Source organism: Trifolium pratense, linkage group LG3 (assembly GCF_020283565.1).
Source record: "Trifolium pratense cultivar HEN17-A07 linkage group LG3, ARS_RC_1.1, whole genome shotgun sequence".
NCBI classification, from domain to species: domain Eukaryota; kingdom Viridiplantae; phylum Streptophyta; class Magnoliopsida; order Fabales; family Fabaceae; genus Trifolium; species Trifolium pratense.
Genome location: NC_060061.1, coordinates 43,611,405 through 43,633,496, shown reverse-complemented (window position 1 = coordinate 43,633,496; position 22,092 = coordinate 43,611,405). Strand labels below are relative to the sequence as shown.

General features: G+C 30.5%; 1 protein-coding gene and 1 pseudogene across 1 annotated transcript; both read left to right on the top strand.

Moving 5' to 3' along the window:
- Positions 1 to 8,485: 8,485 nt before the first annotated feature.
- Positions 8,486 to 11,894, top strand: LOC123912963 (annotated as a pseudogene).
- Positions 11,895 to 16,354: 4,460 nt separating this feature from the next.
- Positions 16,355 to 16,958, top strand: LOC123912964 (cytochrome P450 71D8-like). The gene has a single exon (XM_045963559.1). It carries the CDS (start codon positions 16,439 to 16,441, stop codon positions 16,850 to 16,852), a length of 414 nt encoding a protein of 137 aa, XP_045819515.1. The 5' UTR covers positions 16,355 to 16,438; the 3' UTR covers positions 16,853 to 16,958.
- Positions 16,959 to 22,092: the final 5,134 nt, after the last annotated feature.

The following is a 22,092-nucleotide window of genomic DNA, read 5'->3' as shown; positions in this document are numbered from 1 at the left end:
TTAAAAGAAATAATTTAATCAAATAATTAACTAAGTTTTAACAAACTTTCATTCAAAAGATATTGATAATCAAAAAATTGGTTTTCCATGCATCTCCTTAATTATTTTTTAGATAGATGAAATGAATTCAAAAGGTAGATAGAAACTCGCACATATAAAGTGAAGGAATCGGGATTCGAATCTATATCATGACGTCCGACCTAACAATTTTGATATTTTTATTAGTTGAGTTAGGATATGTGAGACTCCTTTATAATTAATTATTTATAGAACAAAGAAGAAAAATTGAAAACCAAAATATGGAAAAATGAATTCCCACCGGTGCACCTTCATTGGAGGTGTTCCACTAAACATCTCAATTGTCTATTTTAAAGAAGAACTAAAAAAACAATTTTCCAACTAATTCAAAATGTCCTTAAGATATTACTCCCTTCGGTTCTAAATATAAGAGAAAATTTACTTTTTAAATTTATTAAAAATTTAATGTATCTGAACCATATTATCAACCAGATACATTAGATTCTTAATTAATTTAAAAAATAAATTTCTCTTATATTTATCACCGATCTTTATTATGCTGTTCTAATGAAAGTGAAACTATGGAAAAAAAAAGGATAATGCTCAAGTGCACGACTGATTTTCTCGTGTATATCCGACGACATGACGCGGCACCTTCAATACAATTAATTTTTTTTTCTTTCTAAAATCGCATCTCCATTAAACGTTGCAAGGCATCATGAAACTCTCTTACTCCCTCACCTGCAACTATTCGCCGGACAGTAAGAGCCAACGGTGACAGCAACAACAACTTTACCGATGGCGATGACAAAATGACAATTTTAGCGGTGACTATGAAGACAATGACAACAACGTGGTAGCAAACCATGGTAGTTGTGCGGCAACAACATCAATGTTGACGACGACGCACCAATCAAATTCGTTTCCTCCCTTATCTTCATCTCTCTCTGGTTTTTTTAGAAAAAAAAATGCTTCCATGTTTGTAATTTAATTTACAAGGAAATTGATATTTGTTTTACCCCTCCGTTGCTGGTGCTAAGCGTGTCCCCTTTTGATTGAGGTACTTCTCCATGAGTCAGGAGAGTGCTTTGACAAAGATAGTGGTTTTGCTTCATCTTATTTTCAGATCTGCAGGGAGTGAGGTAGAGAGTAGTGAGAGATACACAAACGGTGTTAGTTGTGCAACTAGAACTACATGGGTGAAGGGTGCAGCGACAACTACAAGTGTACAACGAAGTAAACAAAGTTTTGCAGACGGCGAAAACTATCCGAGATTTTCTCTTCTTTTTATGTTTTATTTTATTTTTAAAAAGACATTAGAAAAGAAAGTTTTGCGTGGATGGTAAAGAAACAAAACACATACTCGTGCAGTTGTCGTGCTATTGGCTGTCGTGCCATATAGCACTGCTGAAAAAAAAATGCATTTGTGAGATAATCTTCTATGGTCCCGTGACCAAAAAATGATATTTGGTCAACCAATCAAAACATGACACCTCATATATGAGAGAAAATTGGCAACGAAAAACAAAGAGAGAGAAACTTCATCCTCCATCCAACTTTTCTCACAAATCTCCATTGTTGTGAAGGTAAGGAAAGAGCTTCATCTTGTAAAACTATCTCTCCCTCTTCCTCCCACCATTGACCTTTCCTATCTCATTCCAAGCATAACAATAAATCAAATATTATATTCTTTTTTTTATTAGATTTCAACATTTTTTTTTCTTCCAATGTTTTCTCATTATTTTATTTACATATGGAGCAAGTTTATAAGAATCAGACTCTTTTAAATTAAAACAATAAGAACAGAAACAAGAACAAAATAGTAAAGAAATCGTAGAAGCAACAAATTTTAGAGCTTAAAAGGTGCTCAAAGATTGTTGAGTATGCTGTTGTTTTCCACTCGGAATAGTGAGAGAAAGGGGCGAGCCAATAATTTCAAAAACAAAATGTCAGTTTCACTCACAAGATAGCGTATAAAGGATCAGAAGAAAATAATTGAAGAGAAAACAATAAAAATAAATTTGTGATGTGTGACATGACATGATAACAAAAGGACGGGGAGACAAAAAAAAACACTACTTTAAATTTGCGATGTGATGTAATTTTGTTTTGTTTTATACTCGTTCTTTCCTTCTCATTTCATTTCCACCATTTCGATTTCTCTCTACAATTTTCTCCTACTTCTCTCTAAGTTTTTTCTCCAAATTTCTTCTAGTGTTTGTTCTTCTAGATTTGTGGAACTATGGTGGCGTTTGGTTTGTAACTTATGACAATTATCGCGTATTTCGTATTTGGTTTGTAACTTATGACATTTATCGCGTATTTCGTATTTGGTTTGTCATTTATAACTATTATCGTATATTTCGTTTGTAATGTATGACAATTATCGTGTATTTTGTTATTGAATATTTTATTTCTAATTTATGTTTTTTATTATATATTAAATTTTCTTTTTATTATTTATTTAAATAAAAATACGTTTTTTTTAAGTTTTTTAATAATTATATTTTCTAAATTAATAAACAAAATAATTAATATAAATAATTTTTTTTAAAAAAATATATATTTAAGTTTGCGACGGTCCAAGGCGCCGCTAAGTCAAAATAAATAATTGTATTTAACTAGTATTTTGCGGCGGTCTAGGCCGCCGGTAAGTGAGTCTGTGCTTGTTCTGATAGTTTGCGGCGGTCCTGGCTGCCGGTAAGTTTGTCTGTTTGTGTCAGTCATGTGCCATAAGTTTGCGGCGGTCCTGGCCGCCGGTAAGTTTGTGTCAGACCTGTGCCATAAGTTTGCGGCCGATTAAGCCTCCGGTAAGTATTTCCAGCGACCATTTTTGCGGCCGATCATTGACGTTGGTAAGTTCGCTGATTTTTCAACTTTGTGACCGTTTTTCCCACTTTGAGGGGCCCGACCATTCTTGTAGTGGCCACTAAAATGGCTTTTTCTTGCGGTGAAAATTGTGAAATTAATGGATATGAGATATCGGCCAAGACTAAGGTCATAGTAAATGCTTATGCAATTGGAATGGATCCATACTACTGGGATGAACCTAAGAAGTTTTTTCCAGAAAGGTTCATTGATAGCTCAATTGATTACAAAGGTTTGAATTTTCAATTTATTCCATTGGTGCTGGGAAAATAATGTGTCCTGGTATTACATTTGGCATTGTAAATGTTGAAATCTTATTAGCAAATTTGCTTTTCCATTTTGATTGGAAAATGGTTAATGGAATAAAGGCCGAAGAACTTAACATGAGCGAGTCATTTGGTTTGGTTGTGAGGAGAAAGCATGATTTGTCATTTGTATATGATTCCTATTATGTACTTCCTCCGTCCCAAAATAATTGTCACATTTTACTACTGTACACTTGCTGATACACAATTTTGATCATTAATATTTTTAGTTGTGTATTATTAAAAATTATGAAAAATTGATATTTTGATTGTACTCATCTAGACAAATCTAACATGATCTCACATGCTAATATTTATCTTTAAACATTACTAAAAAAAATATGGTCAAAGTAACTTGTATGAATAGTGCACACAGTCAAATTGTGACGATAATTTTGAGACGGAGAGAGAGTATCATTCAACTATTGAATGCTATTAAGGAGTTTTGGTTTCTACTTCCAACCTGTAAATTTTTTATTTTCAGACTGGTAGGCCAATATAGAAGCACATTCTAAAACCAAATTGGAAAATTAGGTGACTTTTTTCTTCCTCTTTTAATACTAGTATCAATACACTAATTTTGGACGGTTTTTAATATTCTCGTTATTCAAAAGAGCAGATTCATAAGAATTTGGATATAGGAGAGGAGAATTCATTTTTATGTGCCTATAAAAACGTGATTGGATCATCTCCTTCACTCTGCTTTCCATTTATCTCAATTCTCTTTATTTCTCTCTTAATTTCAATCTCTCTCTTCAATAAAAAATTTTAAAATAATAATGAGAGATAGTGAGTTTAAGAGAGAGATAGAGATGATTGAGAGAGATGAAAATGAGAGTGAATAAGAGGGACCAGGATTCCATGCATTCGATTTTTGAGTGCAGTCGTGCAGTCATTTCATTTATAGCCGTCTGATCAAGATCGGACGGTTATGATTTAAAACTGTATTTGTTAACTGAATTTATTTAAACCGTTCGATTGTGATCGGACGGCTATAAATCAACTGCATTAAGCTTTTGATTGCACATGATCGATTTTCTGAATTAGAGGATCCAAATCCATAGAAACTCTATACCTATGAAAAAAAAAAGAAAAACGAAATGAACTCTATACCTATGTTATGGTAACTCCAAAAACAAAAAATTGAATTATTATGTGATGTGATGTGCGACAAATATAACAGAAGGACGTGGCCGCAAACAACAATTAAATACAAGAATTCGCAGCATGCAACACATGTAGTTGACATTGTTTTTCATTCCAGATATTTTTATGCTTTTTTTTTAGGTTTAATTACTTAAATGTCCCTTAAAGACATTTTAAATTTCACAATGGTCCATTAAAGAAAAAAATGTCCAAATTGATCCCTTAAAGATTTTTCTGTTAGTTATTTTGGTCCTTTCCGTTAATTTTTTAAAAAAAATGTTAGTTTTCCACGGGTCCACTGTTACTAATGGTGTACCACCAACATTCAATTTTATCTTCTCCTTCATCTTCTCCTTCATCTTCTCCTTCATTTTCATGAACATTTACATAAACTTCAACAAAAAAATTCGAAATCTTTAAACAAATTCAAAATAGACACTTCAACCCAGAGAATTAAAATCCAAAACCACATAAATTAAACAAATACATGTCCAGAAATCCAGAAAAGAAAGAAGAAAAATAAAACAGTTAGGAAAGAAAAAATCCAGAAAAAAAAAAAAAAAAAACTAGATCAAATCCAAATCAAACAACAAATCCATTATGATCTGTAAACAAAAATATCACAAAAATAAAGTTCAAATCTCAAATCTCAAAACCTACTAGAAAAAGAAAAGCTTCAATCCAAGAACATATCAGATCTAGTGGATCACAGAACATATCACAATGAAACCATGAGAGAGAGAGAGAGAACGACGATGGAGTGGAGGTTGCGTGCGGCTGTCGACAGAGATGGAGGTAGCGGAGGGGGAGCGGCTGGTGGTGTGCAGTGGTGGTTGATGATGATTTGCAAAGAAAGATGAAATGCTTGTTCCTGCGTTTTTTTCCTTTTTCTACTTTTCCTATTTGTTCTATTTCTTTGTTGTGTTATGTGTTGGTTATTTTGGTGAGAGTGTGAGTTTGTTGGTGATTTTATGAAGATGTTGTTGTAATTTATGATGATGTTGATGAATATTTTCAAGGAATCCTTTTTATTGAGATTTTTAAATTTTTTGGGTTAAATTTTTTTCTTCTTCTGGATTTTATTTTGGAGTTTATGAGTTTTGTTTGAAGGTGTGATGAAGATGATGATGAATCTGGAAAAGAAGTTAGGAAGATGATGAAGGAATAGAAAATAAAATTAGTTGATAATGGTATACTATTAGATAGAGTGGTCATTCACAATCTAATGGCTATTTTTTTTCAATAAGATCAAACGACTTAAATTAAAACATTTAGTGAGATCTATGGTGGACCATATACAATGTTGGTCCACTTAATACATTTGGTGTTAAAAACTAACGGAAAGGACCAAAATGACTAACGGAAATATCTTTAAGGGACCAATCCGATCTTTTTTTTTTCCTTTAAGGGACCATTGTGAAACCTAAAATGTCTTTAAGGGACCATTTAAGTAATTAAGCCTTTTTTTAACAACCAGTTGAATTTGGTTCGGAGGTCAGTTTTGACATCAAGTGGTTCCAGCCCCCTCTCGTTTGCAGTTGCGGGAGATTTTAATCACGGTCCTCCCTACCAAGTTCAGCGTCAATCACTACTGAACCAACTAACGATCGATAGATATTTTTATGTTTTTACTTTATAAAATGTACTTCCTTCTTCTCCGGTCTTTAATATAAGTGAAGCCTTATTATTTAAATTAATTGAGAATCTAATGTATTTAGTAATAATATGAACTAGATATATTAGATTCTCAACAAATCTAAAAAAAATAAATTTTCTCTTAAATTAAGGACCGAAGGAATACCAATTAACGTGATTGATATACGGTCATACATAAAATACTTGTCAATAAAAGTCTTATATTAAATAAAAGTGGATGTTGAATAATATATAATAATAAAATTTAACCGGTTGAATTAATATACGGTCATACATAAAATACTTGTCTATAAAAGTCTTATATTAAATAAAAGTGGACGTTGAATAATATATAATAATAAAATTTATTAAAATTTTGGGGTAAATTTAAAGACTACATGTATTACTTGCTACATCAGTATTTTTTTAACAAAATTTAAAAAATTATATATATATATATATATATATATATATATATATATATATATATAGGGGTTTTCTAACTTAGACCCTAGTTAGGTCTAAGTTAGCAAGGTGCACATTTTCAATTGGACCAAAATACCCATTCTTTTTAATTAATTAACCAAAATACCCATCAATGGACGCGGATCCAGTGTCGCGCGCGTACCGAAGGACCATGGTTACAGACCGTTGATTTCCATCAGACAGCCAAGATCTGATCTCATCAAGACTGTCTGATCAATCCGACAGCCCAGATCATCCTGATCCATCAGATACCAGCGCGTGCACCACACTGGATTACACCCTGGAGAGAGAAAAATTTGCTTTTTAAAAGTAGGACACGTGTCACACAATGGTTGGCTGGACGTGATTTTTGTTCATTTAATACTTTGAACTCAATTATTTCGTTGTAAATTAATTTTTTATTTTTTTTTTTATACCAAAATTCATAATTTTTTTTTCTACAAATAGAGACTTGGTTCGTTTGATTTGGACACCGAAAAAAAAATGCAATTTTTCACTACCTTAATCTCATTTTTTGTCTACTAAATACGTTACTTGTGTGTTGTAATTTAACACGCACCACTCAACCAACTCACTGAAACCATTATACCAGGAAAATAGTAGATAATATTCTGGAACTTTTGGTATATTTTATAAAATTTTTGGAGACCTGAAACTATTTTTAGTTAATTAAATGAGATAAAACGGTAATTAAAAACTAGTGTTTGCTTCTGAAACCATTTTACTGGTAGAATGGTTGCACATAGTTGTATTCTGAAACCATTTTACTGGTAGAATGGTTTCAATGAGTAATTTATTAATTGTGTTTGCTTCTGAAACCATTTATCTGGTACAATGGTTTCAGAGAGTTGTAATCTGAAACCATTTTGCTGGTAGAATAGTTTTAGTAAGTTGATTATTAGTTATTTGCTTCTGAAACCATTTAGCTTGTAGAATGGTTGCACATAGTTGTATTCTGAAACCATTTTACTGGTAGAATGGTTTCAGTGAGTAATTTATTAATTGTGTTTGCTTCTGAAACCATTTATCTGGTACAATGGTTTCAGAGAGTTGTAATCTGAAACCATTTTGCTGGTAGAATGGTTTCAGTGAGTTGATGTAAGGTAGTGAAAAATGAGATTAAGGTAGTGAAAAATTGGGTTTTTTTTTCTGTGTCCAAATCAAACGAAACAAGTCTCTATTTGTAGAGAAAAAAAAATTATGAATTTTGGTATAAAAAAAAATAAATTAATTTACAACGAAATAATTGAGTTCAAAGTATTAAATGGAAAAAAATCACGCCCAGCCGATCAGACAGCGACACGTGTCCTGCTTTTAAAAAGTAGATTCTTCTCTCTCCAGGGTGTAATCCAGTGTGGTGCACGCGCTGGTATCTGATGGATTCGGATGATCTGGGCTGTCTGATTGATCAGACAGTCATGATGAGATCAGATCTTGGCTGTCTGATGGAAATCAACGGTTTGTAACCATGGTCCCGCGGTACGCGCGCGACACTGGATCCGCGTCCATTGATGGTAATTTGGTTAATTAATTAAATAGAATGGGTATTTTTGTCCAACTGAAAAGGTGCACCTTGCTAACTTAGACCCAACTGGTCTAAGTTAGCAGCCCCCATATATATATATATATATATATATATATATATATCAATTTAAATAAAAAATAAAATAAAATAAATGAGGGTACTGTTACAAATAAATAATATAAATGACTTAATATAATTTTGTTAATTTTTTATTTCTATTGTGTGATTACTCAAAATTTAATATAATAATTGTTGTACTCAATTTCATGATAGTGTATAAGAAATATTATCGGTTGATAGTGGTCCTTCATAAAATAAATCGTCGTAACTCGTAAGATTAATCTCTTGTTCATGTTTGGAATATTATCGATTGTTGTAAAAGCAGCATACAGTACAACACGGTTTTAAATCGCAGTCTTGAATTTTAGACCAGACGGTTCAGATTACATATTAACAAAATTAACTGTAATCAATCTCGATATTTAATTTTAGATTGAACAACTAAGATGAGTAACTGCGTGACGCAGTTACTCCGTCAAGGTCCTGCTAGGTGCACCCATAAAACTTTTCTTTATAAGTAGTCACCAAAACCTTAAACAAACTTAATTTGAGTTAATTTCCAAAGTAACCATGGGGTATGAGCTTCAAGTTATCATATCATCTATCCTTGGTTTCCTCTTGTTCATACTAATAAAAATTACATGGAAATCAACAACCAAGAAAACAAACTCCAAATTACCACCAGGACCAAGAAAGCTTCCTCTCATAGGGAACATCCACCAGCTTGGAGCCTTACCTCATCAATCCCTAGGAAAATTAGCACAACAATATGGACCTCTCATGCATATGCAGCTTGGTGAACTTTCTTGCATAGTTTTTTCATCTCAAGAAATGGCTATAGAGGTAATGAAAACACATGATCTCAACTTTGCAAATAGGCCACCACTTCTTGCAGCTGAAATAATATCTTATGGCTTTAAAGGTATGACTTTTTCACCACATGGATCATATTGGAGGCAGATGAGGAAGATTTGCACTATGGAGCTATTACTTATCACAAAAGCGGGTTGAATCTTTTCGATTACAAAGGGAAGAAGAATTGGCAAATTTTGTTAAAGATATAATTTTGTGTGAAGGGTCATCTATAAATCTTAGTGAGAAGCTTGATTCATTGGCTTATGGATTAACATCAAGAGAAGCTTTTGGTGCAAAAGTTGAAGATAAAGAAAAGTTTAGGAAACTTATGAAGGATCTTTCAAAGATAGCTGCAGGGTTTTCTTTGGCTGATTTGTATCCTTCAATTGGAATTCTTCCAGTTCTTACAGGATTAAGGCGAAAAATCGAGAAGATTCATAGAGAAACAGATAAGATACTAGAGAACATTATAAGAAGTCATAGAGAAAAGAATTTAGAAACAAAGGCTGAGGAAGAAACAGGTGAGGATCTTGTTGATGTTCTTTTGAAGCTGCAAAAGGATGGTGATTTGGAACATCCCTTATCAGACAACGTTGTGAAAGCAACAATTTTGGTAAGTACTATGTTAAATTTTTTTTCAATGGTAAATGTTAATATTGTTAGTATTGAGTGAACAATCATTTTCGTTCTTGAAACTTGAAAGTGTCGTTATCTGTCATAGTATTCCAGGAATCATTAAAAATAAAAAGCATTTTAAAGTCCTTGAATCGAGTTTTCGTTAGTCAAAGTGGTCTCTGAGGTTATCTTTAATCACGAAACCGTTTATTCTTGTTGACATGTAGTCATGTACCGTAGTTAACTTATTGAGTCTCACTTCTCCATTGTGTATCTAATATTTTCCGGACACTTAGCTTACCGAATCTTTGAAAAACAAACCATGGGTAGTTGAAGGTTGAGAAAATAGAGGAACTGCATTCATCTTCAATCTTTCTTCAATTGATTACAATTCAAGGATAAGAGGGAGAAGAGTGGGATTGATTTAGGTGTTAATTTGGGGTGGTTTTAGTTTAGAATATTCACTCTCTTGTCATTTTAGTCCCCCAACTTTAATTTAATTTAAATTTTTTTCATTATAAAGAGTGTTTAATATTGAGTTATTAATTTGATCCCTCCACGTGCTGTGGCTGATCTTACTTAAAATGTTAGGGAGTGCAGTGAAAAAATAGAATAATAAAATAAAAAAATGGAACCAGAGGGTGTTCAACCCAAGATCCAAAGGTTGTGGATAGGGCATAATACCACTAGGCATGACAATAAACTCATACCCATGGGTACCCGCCCAAACCATATCTATTTTGACGGGGAAAATCCGAGTTGACTGAGTTTGAGTTTGGGTTTGGGTTTTTCCCGATTTCAAAAGATGGGATTGGGGCGGGTAATGGGTACATTGATACCCACGCCGAACCCATCCCCGACCCGCTCCATTTATACTAAAAAATAGATTACACATCTTTTAAATTAAAAACGGTTAAACAATCTCTTAAATTACATTCATATATTTTTTATTTATTTTTTATTTGAGTATTAAACAAACTATTTTCTCTATTTTTTTCTTTATTTAAAAAAATATTGTTGAGAGAAAATAATTTTGGACATTTAACTTTTTTTTTAAAATAAAAAAAGCTAAAATACAATCTAAATTCATGTGAAAAGAAGCGTAACGGGGATGCCCGAAACCCGTTGGGGATACCCGATCCCCGTTGGGTATGAGTTTGGGTTATCCTTTTTATCACCGCTCGAATTTGGGATGAGTTTGGGGAATACCCGAACTTTATGAGTTTGGGAGGACAAAACCCGTCCCCGCCCCGCCCCATTGCCATAAGTACTAAATACCACCAGCCTACTCCGCGAACTTTGCTATATTTTGGAATCAAATAATATATATACAAACGTTAATTTTGCTACTACATGAAAATACCTATATTTATGAAATAAAAAATAATTTAGACGGCTCCGCGACACCTCACGGGTTCTCAAGAAGATCCGCCCTTGTCCACGGATATATATGAGGAGGGTTATATTGACTTCAAGAATAAATTATAAAAGCTACTCCAAATTATGACCTTTAATTTTAATATTCATTAATTTTGATCATAAAACACAAAGTGAGACTTATTTTTTTATTGTATTGGAAAATTATCAAAACATAATTTAAATAGAAGAGAATGAATTAATTATAATCATTAATTGTAAAAACAATAATTCCACTCTCTTGCTTTTTTTTTCTGCATAAAAGATGCATATTTAGTATAATATGTTAATTAATTATGATCAGGATATTTTCGGTGCTGGAAGCGACACTACATTCACAATTCTAGAATGGACAATGTCAGAATTAATTAAAAATCAACTTGTAATGAAGAAAGCTCAAGCTGAAGTAAGAAGTGTGTATAACGAAAAAGGCAATGTGGATGAAATAAGTCTTCACAAGCTGAAATACTTGAGATCAGTTATTAAAGAAACACTACGTCTACATGCACCAGGTCCATTGTTACTTCCAAGAATATGTAGTGAAAAATGTGAAATTAATGGATATGAAATACCAGCCAAAAGCAAGGTAATTGTTAATGCATGGTCAATATGCAGAGATTCAAGATATTGGATTAATGCTGAGAAATTTTATCCAGAAAGGTTCATTGATAGTTCACTTGATTACAAAGGTGCTGATTTTCAGATTATACCATTTGGTGCTGGGAGAAGGACGTGTCCTGGCATATCATTTGGTATTGCTAACTTAGAAATTTCACTTGCAAATTTGCTTTTCCATTTTAATTGGAATATGCCTAATGGATACAAGGCTAATGAACTTGACATGACAGAATCTTTTGGGTTGACTGTTAGAAGAAAACATGATTTGTGGTTGGTTCCCACCACTTATGAATCTAGTTAAGAATAATATGTTAAAGTTCCTTGTTATAAGTACTTAACAACATAAACACTTGTGTTGATTCCCTCTATATTACACTACACATTATTGTTACTGGTTATTTATATGAGGAGGGTTATATTGACTCCAAGAGTAACTTTAAAGAGTTACTCCACATCCCCACCCTTGATTTTGTTTAGATCTAATGGAGTAAATTTAATTCTCAATAATAATCATAGACCTCATCTTCTCTAATTATTCTTCACAACATTATGATTCCCTCTTTGTCAAAATTAATACTTTTTTTTTATTCTATCAATTAAAGAACAACATATAGGTCCCTAGATCAAAATCGTCAGGAAGAAGAAGAGAAAGGTTCTTGACATATTCTTCTTTAGGGTTAGGTTTAACATATATAAGATTACAATTAATCTTAAGGAATGACACTTGACATTCTTGATAATGTTTACATGTCCCTATATAAAATCATCAACAAATTCAATCTGTTAAAAAAATCAACAAATTCAACTTGTTATTTATAGAGAGATGTAATGTCACTTGACACATTCTTTTTGCTTTCATGGTTAAGAAATCATTCTTGCACAATGCATATGAGATTCGAAAGAATATGTGGATATTGCTTCTTTTTTTCTTATTTTAACAATTATTAATTGTGGTATAAAAATTATGATTAAGGAAAGAATGAATATTGAGTATAATAAAAGGAAACTATAAAACTGTAAAAAAAAAATCATAAATATGATGAGAAATAATTGAGGAAGATGAAGTCCGTCATTATTAATGAGAATTACTTTTAGTCCATTAGATTTAAACAAAATCAAGGGTGGAGATATGAAGTAACTCTTTAAAGTTACTCTTGGAGTCAATATAACCTTCCTCTATTTATATTATCAACAAATTATATCACAATGCTTCTAGAGGATGAATATCCCATACTATCAACAATATTAAGTAAGTGTCCTATGCGTATAAAATTCTTGGCAATCCTAATATACATATTGTTTTTAATTATTATATTTTGTAATGCAACACATTAAATAAATGGTAAAAAATATTCAAGGCAATCGTAATATCTATAAATTAATATTTTGTTGTTATTAGGAGTCGAATTGTGTTCTTTTAAGTAGTAATATATATAAACCACTAGGTTTGGTCTAGTGGCGAGGAGTTTGGGTAACATGCATGAAGTTTTACGTTCGATCCTCATTGACAAAATTGAAAAAAAAATAGTAATATAAATATATAGATTGTTAATATATTTATGTAAAGTTAAAAAAATTAAAATAGGAAAAAATATTGAGGAAATAAGAAATTAAAGCTGTCAAAAAATAAAATGAACCATAGCAATTAATGTGAATTTGACCCAGATTTGATGCTTATATGTGGCTGACTCATTCATAATTATCACAATTGAATACTCCCTCCATCTTAAGGAAAAAAATATACTTATTAAGAAAAACTAAAACATAATAATTCGAAATATGTTTCTTTATATTTTTTTTGAAAATAATTGAATAATATACTTTTGTCAAGTTAAAAAAAAATTAAAATAGGAAAAATATTGAGGATTAAAATAAAAGAAAAAAAATAAAAAACCTTTATTGAAAAAAAATTAGAAATTAATTAAACAATTAAATAGAAATTTTTTAGATAAAATCTTAGCAATAAATGTGAATTTGACCCAGATCTAGATGCTTACGTGTAGCTGACTCATTTCATAATTATCACAATTGAATATTTCCTCGGTCCCAAATTATAATGTAAAAAATAAAAAACACACTTATTAAGAAAAACTAAAATATAATAATTTGAAATATGTTTCTTTGTATTTTTCTTGAAAATAGTTGCATGGAAAGATATAAAAACAATTTTTATTGGTTATGAAAATGATAAGAGAGAGCGTAAATTAAATGTGGTTTGCATTTAATTTCATGAGAATAAGCAGAAACAAATCTTGAAAAAGATAAATGTTTGTGTTTTTCCCTATAATTTGAGGAAAAAAAAGTGAATTTTCCCCCTTATAATTTGGGATGGAGGGAGTATAAATTTACTCCTTAAGTATCAAATTAATTGTAAGTCGCTTTGATAAAAAAAAATTGTATCAAATTATAAGTCATTTTACATTAGAGTTTAATTGTTGTGCACCGTCGGTGTAAATTATTTTTACACATACATCCAATGACGCGTTGCCACGTCATTTAATGAATGTGACACATCATGTGTTTTTAATGACCATACATGATGTGTCGGTTTTTTATTGGACGCATGTGCAAAATAACTTCACACACATTAATGATTTTTTTTTTGTAAACCAAAAGTATCCTCCGCGCGCAACTGCAGTCCCAACAAATACTTCTCCATACACACCGGTCGGGGATCGAACCTAGGACCAAAATGGTTAAGGACTCAAGTATCTACCACTTGTGCCACACTATGTTGGTTAATGGTATTTTTTCTATTATATCATTAACTATTTATTACTCTATATTTTTAATTCATTAATTTATCATTTTCCATACAATAAATGAAGGATAATTTTGTAAACCACTACCTCTGTCGCCAAATATAACACCCCATTGAGAAAATTATAGAGATTAAGAAAGTGAGTTGTGGTATTAAATTTGTTGACGATCGGTGTTATTTTTACAATTCAAGAGAGAGAATGAATTATAATTTTTCCTACAGTATTGTTTACGGATCGTAAAAAAAGATGCGCTTTAGTTAAGGACTTAATTGTAAAAACAATAATTAATTCCCTTGAAAATTTAAAAAATCTTCTAAAAAGGACAAAGAAAAATTGAAGAGGATCTTAAATTTTTTACAAACGATATTAATTACTCCCTTCATCCCAAAATATAAGAACTTATTTGTCATTGCACGTATATCAATGCATAATTTTGATTACGAATATCTTTAATTCTCTATTAGTAAAAATTATAGAAATGTGATATTTTATTGTGTAAAAAAAAAAATTGATATTTTAAAAATATTCATCGAAACAAATCAAACTACAACATTTTATATAATTATATCTACATTTATACTTTTTTTAGAAAAGCACGGTGAAAATAAGACATATGAATAGTACATTTAGTTAAAATGGTTATTATAAAATGGGACGGAGGAAATATATTTTTTAATTTGTATAACATGGTCAAAACGACTTATCGTAGTACGAGATGAAATATTGGATAAGACCAAAGCATTAAATGTGGAATTGACCATGATTTAGATGCTTATGTGTTGCTGACTCATTCATTATCATCGCAATTCAACTACTCGACACTCCACTCCTATATATACACTATTTTTTCACCTAGGGTTTAAGAACTACAACCCTTTCATTAGCCGCAACCATTCCATTCACATTTTGAACAAATACTCTTCACATTCCTTTGAATTCCATGTAGCCAAAAGCTGCTCTTTTTTGCTTGAATCGATGAGCCCAGCAACAACTCAATGTGCCATTAGTGCATATATGTTTGATAGATCCGTCCATGAAATTTTTATTATTTCAGCAACCGTGATTTCTTTGATTAGTTGTGTTTCAAGGTCTATGTCTTAACGGTGACATAGCTTCTTCAATATTAGGCATGAAATCTTTTTCACCATGCCTCTTGAATCAAAACCTTGCATGTGACATGTTTCAAGAGATTGTGTTCAAGAGTTACTCTTGAACTTGAAATATGTGATCCACAAGCGTTGCACAACTCTGGCTTTTCATGGTCATTCCTATACGTCAAAATAGGAGTTGTTGTTCAAATCAAGTTTAGATATAAATAAATAAAAGAGTATAGGATTGACCATGAAAAGTCAGTGGTGTGCAACGCTTCTGGATCACATTTCAAGACCAGAGTCTTGAATACAATCTCTCGAAACATGTCACAAGTTTTTGATTCAAGAGACATGGTGAAAAAGATAAGATTTCATGCCTAATATTGAAGAAGCTATGTCACCGACATAGACCTTGAAACATAACTAATCAAGTTTATTTATATCTAAACTTGATTTGAACAACAACTCCTATTTTGACGGATATAACCCATGAAAATCGGGTGGATGTGTAGCTAGGTTAAAGACAGTTATCTCGCACCAAGCTTAGAATCCTTGTTATCGTGAAATAATTAATTCTTGTTAGTTTTCATACTTTTATTATATGCATTTCATCTGATATATGAATAAATTGTAAAAGATTTAGTAGATTTATTAGTTTAATACAAATGCAAAAATTAATAGTGATTTTAATGTGTAACATGCAAAAACAATTAAGATGATAATCTATAGGCTAAATTTTATAAATTATTACGCATTTTTTCCCTTAATTTTTTGTTTTTTTATATAATTAGAGGCTTGTACTCCCTCCATCCCAAAATAATTGTCACATTTTACTATATTTTGATAGTACTCATCGAGACAAATCTAACAAGATTTGATATGTTAATATTTATCTTTATACATTAATAAAAAAAATATAAGTCAACTCTACAAAAAAAAAAAAAAAAAAAAAATATAAGTCAAAGTAGCATGTATGAATAGTGGACATAGTCAAATTGTGACAATAATTTTGAGACGGAGGGAGTATTAACTAATTAAATGAAAAATGATAAAACCTTGACGATCCAACACAAGGAGGGCATTAAGAAAATTACAATCAAACAAACCAAGACACCGAGTTCAAGTGATAATGCATGGTCAATATGCAGAGATTCAAGATATTGGATTAATGCTGAGAAATTTTATCCAGAAAGGTTCATTGATAGTTCAGTTGATTACAAAGGTGCTGATTTTCAGATTATACCATTTGGTGCTGGGAGAAGGACTTGTCCTGGCATATCATTTGGTATTGCTAACTTAGAAATTTCAAGTGCAAATTTGCTTTTCCATTTTAATTGGAATATGCCTAATGGATACAAGGCTGAAGAACTTGACATGAAAGAATCTTTTGGGTTGACTGTTAGAAGAAAACATGATTTGTGGTTGGTTCCCACCACTTATCAATCTAGTTAAGAATAATATGTTAAAAGTTCCTTGTTATAAGTACTTAACAACATAAACACTTGTGTTGATTCCCTCTATATTACACTACACATGATTGTTACTGGTTATCTATATTATCAACAAATTATTATATTGTGTTTAATTATTATATTTTGTAATGCAACACATTAAATAAATGGTAAAAAATATTCAAGGCAATCGTAATATCTATAAATTAATATTTTGTTGTTATTAGGAGTCGAATTGTGTTCTTTTAAGTAGTAATATATATAAACCACTAGGTTTGGTCTAGTGGTGAGGAGTTTGGGTAACATGCATGAAGTTTTACGTTAGATCCTCATTGACAACATTGAAAAAAAAAATAGTAATATAAATATATAGATTGTTAATATATTTATGTCAAGTTAAAAAAAAATTAAAATAGGAAAAAATATTAAGGAGATTAGAAATTAAAGCTGTCAAAAAATAAAATGAACCATAGCAATAAATGTGATCTGATGCTTATATGTGGCTGACTCATTCATAATTAATAATTATCACAATTAAATACTCCCTCCATCTTAAGAAAAAAAATATACTTATTAAGAAAAACTAAAACATAATAATTCGAAATATGTTTCTTTATATTTTTTTTGAAAATAATTGAATAATATACTTTTGTCAAGTTAAAAAAAAATTAAAATAGGAAAAATATTGAGGATTAAAATAAAAGAAAAAAAATAAAAAACCTTTATTGAAAAAAATTAGAAATTAATTAAACAATTAAATAGAAATTTTTTAGATAAAATCTTAGCAATAAATGTGAATTTGACCCAGATCTAGATGCTTACGTGTAGCTGACTCATTTCATAATTATCAGAATTGAATATTTCCTCGGTCCCAAATTATAATGCAAAAAATAAAAAACACACTTATTAAGAAAAACTAAAATATAATAATTTGAAATATGTTTCTTTGTATTTTTCTTGAAAATAGTTGCATGGAAAGATATAAAAACAATTTTTATTGGTTATGAAAATGATAAGAGAGAGCGTAAATTAACTGTAGTTTGCATTTAATTTCATGAGAATAAGCAGAAACAAATCTTGAAAAAGATAAATGTTTGTGTTTTTCCCTATAATTTGAGGAAAAAAAAGTGAATTTTTCCCCTTATAATTTGGGATGGAGGGAGTACAAATTTACTCCTTAAGTATCAAATTAATTATAAGTCTCTTTGATAAAAAAAATTGTATCAAATTATAAGTCATTTTACATTATAGATGAAACATTTTACATTAATGATTTTTTTTTTGGTAAACCAAAGGTATCCTCCGCGCGCAACTGCAGTCCCAACAAATACTTCTCCATACACACCGGCCGGGGATCGAACCCAGGACCAAAATGGTTAAGGGACCCAAGTATCTACCACTTGTGCCACACTATGTTGGTTAATGATATTTTTTTCTATTATATCATTAACTATTTATTACTCTATACTTTTAATTCATTAATTTATCATTTTCCATACAATAAATGAAGGATAATTTTGTAAACCACTACCTCTGTCGCCAAATATAACACCCCATTGAGAAAATTATAGAGATTAAGAAAGTGAGTTGTGGTATTAAATTTGTTGACGATCGGTGTTATTTTTACAATTCAAGAGAGAGAATGAATTATAATTTTTCCTACAGTATTTTTTTACAGATTGTAAAAAAAGATGCGCTTTAGTTAGGGACTTGATTGTAAAAAAAATAATTAATTCCCTTCAAAATTTAAAAAAATCTTCTAAAAAGAACAAAGAAAAATTGAAGAGGATCTTAAATTTTTTACAAACGATATTAATTACTCCCTTCATCCCAAAATATAAGAACTTATTTGTCATTGCACGTATATCAATGCATAATTTTGATTACGAATATCTTTAATTCTTTATTAGTAAAAATTATAGAAATGTGATATTTTATTGTGTCAAAAAAAAAAGAAATTTGATATTTTAAAAATATTCATCGAAACAAATCAAACAACATTTTATATAATTATATCTACATTTATACTTTTTTAGAAAAGCACGTTGAAAACAAGACATATGAATAGTACATTTAGTTAAAATGATTATTATAAAATGGGACAAAGGAAGTATATTTTTTAATTTGTATAACATGGTCAAAACGATTTATTGTAGTACGAGATGAAATATTGGATAAGACCAAAGCATTAAATGTGGAATTGACCATGATTCAGATGCTTATGTGTTGCTGACTCATTCATTATCATCCAATTCAACTACTCGACACTCCACTCCTATATATACACTATTTTTTCAACTAGGGTTTAAGAACTACAACCCTTTCATTAGCCGCAACCATTAGCCGCAACCATTCCATTCACATTTTGAACAAATACTCTTCACATTCCTTTGAATTCCATGTAGCCAAAAGCTGCTCTTTTTTGCATGAATCGATGAGCCCAGCAACAACTCAATCTCAATATGCCATTAGTGCATATATGTTTGATAAATCCGTCCATGAAATTTTTATTATTTCAGCAACCGTGATTTCTTTGATTAGTTATTTTTCAAGGTCTATGTCTTAACGGTGACATAGCTTCTTCAATATTAGGTATGAAATCTTTTTCACCATGCCTCTTGAATCCAAATCTTGCATGTGACATGTTTCGAGAGATTGTGTTCAAGAGTTACTCTTGAACTTGAAATTTGTGATCCACAAGCGTTGCATAACTCTGGCTTTTCATGGTCATTCCTATACGTCAAAATAGGAGTTGTTGTTCAAATCAAGTTTAGATATAAATAAATAACAGAGTATAGGATTGACCATGAAAAGTCAGTGGTGTGCAACGCTTCTGGATCACATTTCAAGACCAGAGTCTTGAATACAATCTCTCAAAACATGTCACAAGGTTTTGATTCAAGAGACATGGTGAAAAAGATTTCATGCCTAATATTGAAGAAGCTATGTCACTGTTAAGACATAGACCTTGAAACATAACTAATCAAGTTTATTTATATCTAAACTTGATTTGAACAACAACTCCTATTTTGACGGATATAACCCATGAAAATCGGGTGGATGTGTAGCTAGGTTAAAGACATTTATCTCGCACCAAGCTTAGAATCCTTGTTATCGTGAAATAATTAATTCTTGTTAGTTTTCATACTTTTATTATATGCATTTCATCTGATATATGAATAAATTGTAAAAGATTTAGTAGATTTCTTAGTTTAATACAAATGCAAAATTTAATAGTGATTTTAATGTGTAACATGCAAAAACAATTAAGATGATAATCTATAGGCTAAATTTTATAAATTATTACGCATTTATTCCCTTAACTTTTTGTTTTTTATATAATCAGAGGCTCCCTCCATCCCAAAATAATTGTCACATTTTACTACTGCACATTATCATTAATATTTTTAATTGTGTATTATTAAAATTTTTGAAAAATTGATATTTTGATAGTACTCGTCAAGACAAATCTAACAAGATTTGATATGCTAATATTTATCTTTATACATTAATAAAAAAATATAAGTCAAAGTAGCATGTATGAATAGTGGACATAGTCAAATTGTGACAATAATTTTGAGACGGATGGAGTATTAACTAATTAAATGAAAAATGATAAAACCTTGACGATCCAACACAAGGAGGGCATTAAGAAAATTACAATCAAACAAATCAAGACACCGAGTTCAAGTGATTAATGAGTTTTTCCTAAAGAAAATTATTCGGAAGAATTAGAATTTTTGGTAGGAAAAATTCTTGCCAATACATTGTTTAGCTAAAATATCACCAAAAAGAGTTGTCTAGAAAGCCGTGATGATAGAAGAATACCAATTAGGTAGATTGAGGTGTACTTTTCTTTACATGTAATAATTCTTGTTAGTTTTCATACTTTTGTAATATGGTTTTCATCTGATATATATGAATAAATTGTAAAAGATTTAATATATTTATTAGTTTAATAATAGTGATTTTAATGAGTATCATGCAAAAACAAGATGATAATCTATAGGCTGTTATGAACAATTTCTAAGCATGAACAATAATATGGAAGAATAGATGAAGGAGAGAAAGAGAAGAGAGAATAGACTATTGTATTGTTCTATTCAAGGTGTGTATTACATTGTAACAAAGGGGTCCTATTTATAGGACACAATTAGGGGACAAGAAAACCTACACAATAATGGACATTCATTACATATTATTCATAACACTCCCCCTTGAATGTCCATGAAGGGTATTCTTTCTCTAAAAAAAAAAAACCCTAGTGAAGGAAAAAGAGTACATCATCATTTGTGTGTGAACTGCTTCATTAAAAACCTTACCAGGAAAACCCAGTGGGACAAAACCACGGTGAAGGGAAAAAGAGTGCAGAACATATTTATATCTCCCCCTCATAAAGACAATTATTATACATGAGATGAAAAATCAAATAATCTTCTGTACTAACTGCTCCAAAGTTTTACTAAAAGTTGACTCTGTAGAAAATTTTGTCATATCTTCTTTATTATACTCTTCTCTAAATTAGCACTGCGTCTGAAATTATCTTCATGTTGAGTTGTTGCAGGAACCATCATTTTGTAATAAAACAACGAATTTCTTGTATGTGTTGAATTACAATCCTCAACAAAAACATCTTCTCAGCTTGCTTGATGTAATGCTAAAATCTTCACATGATTGGATGATATTGTTGTTTCTTTAAAGTATAAATAATTCTATGTTTTGCTTTACTTCAATATTTGGGTTGGATGAATAGGCAAAAATAAAATACTACGAAATTATAGCAAATATATTAGTGAGCTTAATTGAATTAAGATATGGTACTTCAGGACCAATTCAAATTGTTCATCATTTTCTTGAGGCATGACACATCAAATGACATTGCAACCATTTTTAGTATACAACAAATTAGATTTGTCAATGTCAAACTGTTTTAATACTTTTGCTATATAATCTTATTTAAATTATAAATTTAAATGAGAATATCTCATAAGCTCTTCGGGAGTCTAGATGATATTTTATCATTAATTTAAGCCTCAGATATAAATAATTCATTGTCAAATATAACTAAATCCTTCAGGGATCATCATTATCAAGTGAGCCAGTAAAATACGTTAAAACACATATTTCAAATGAATTGAGTATTTCAGATGCTACTCAACTTAATTAATTTTTTGAATTCACTTCAGGTGAATATGCTTCTTGAAATCAATGATTGACATTTATCAATATACTTGAATAACA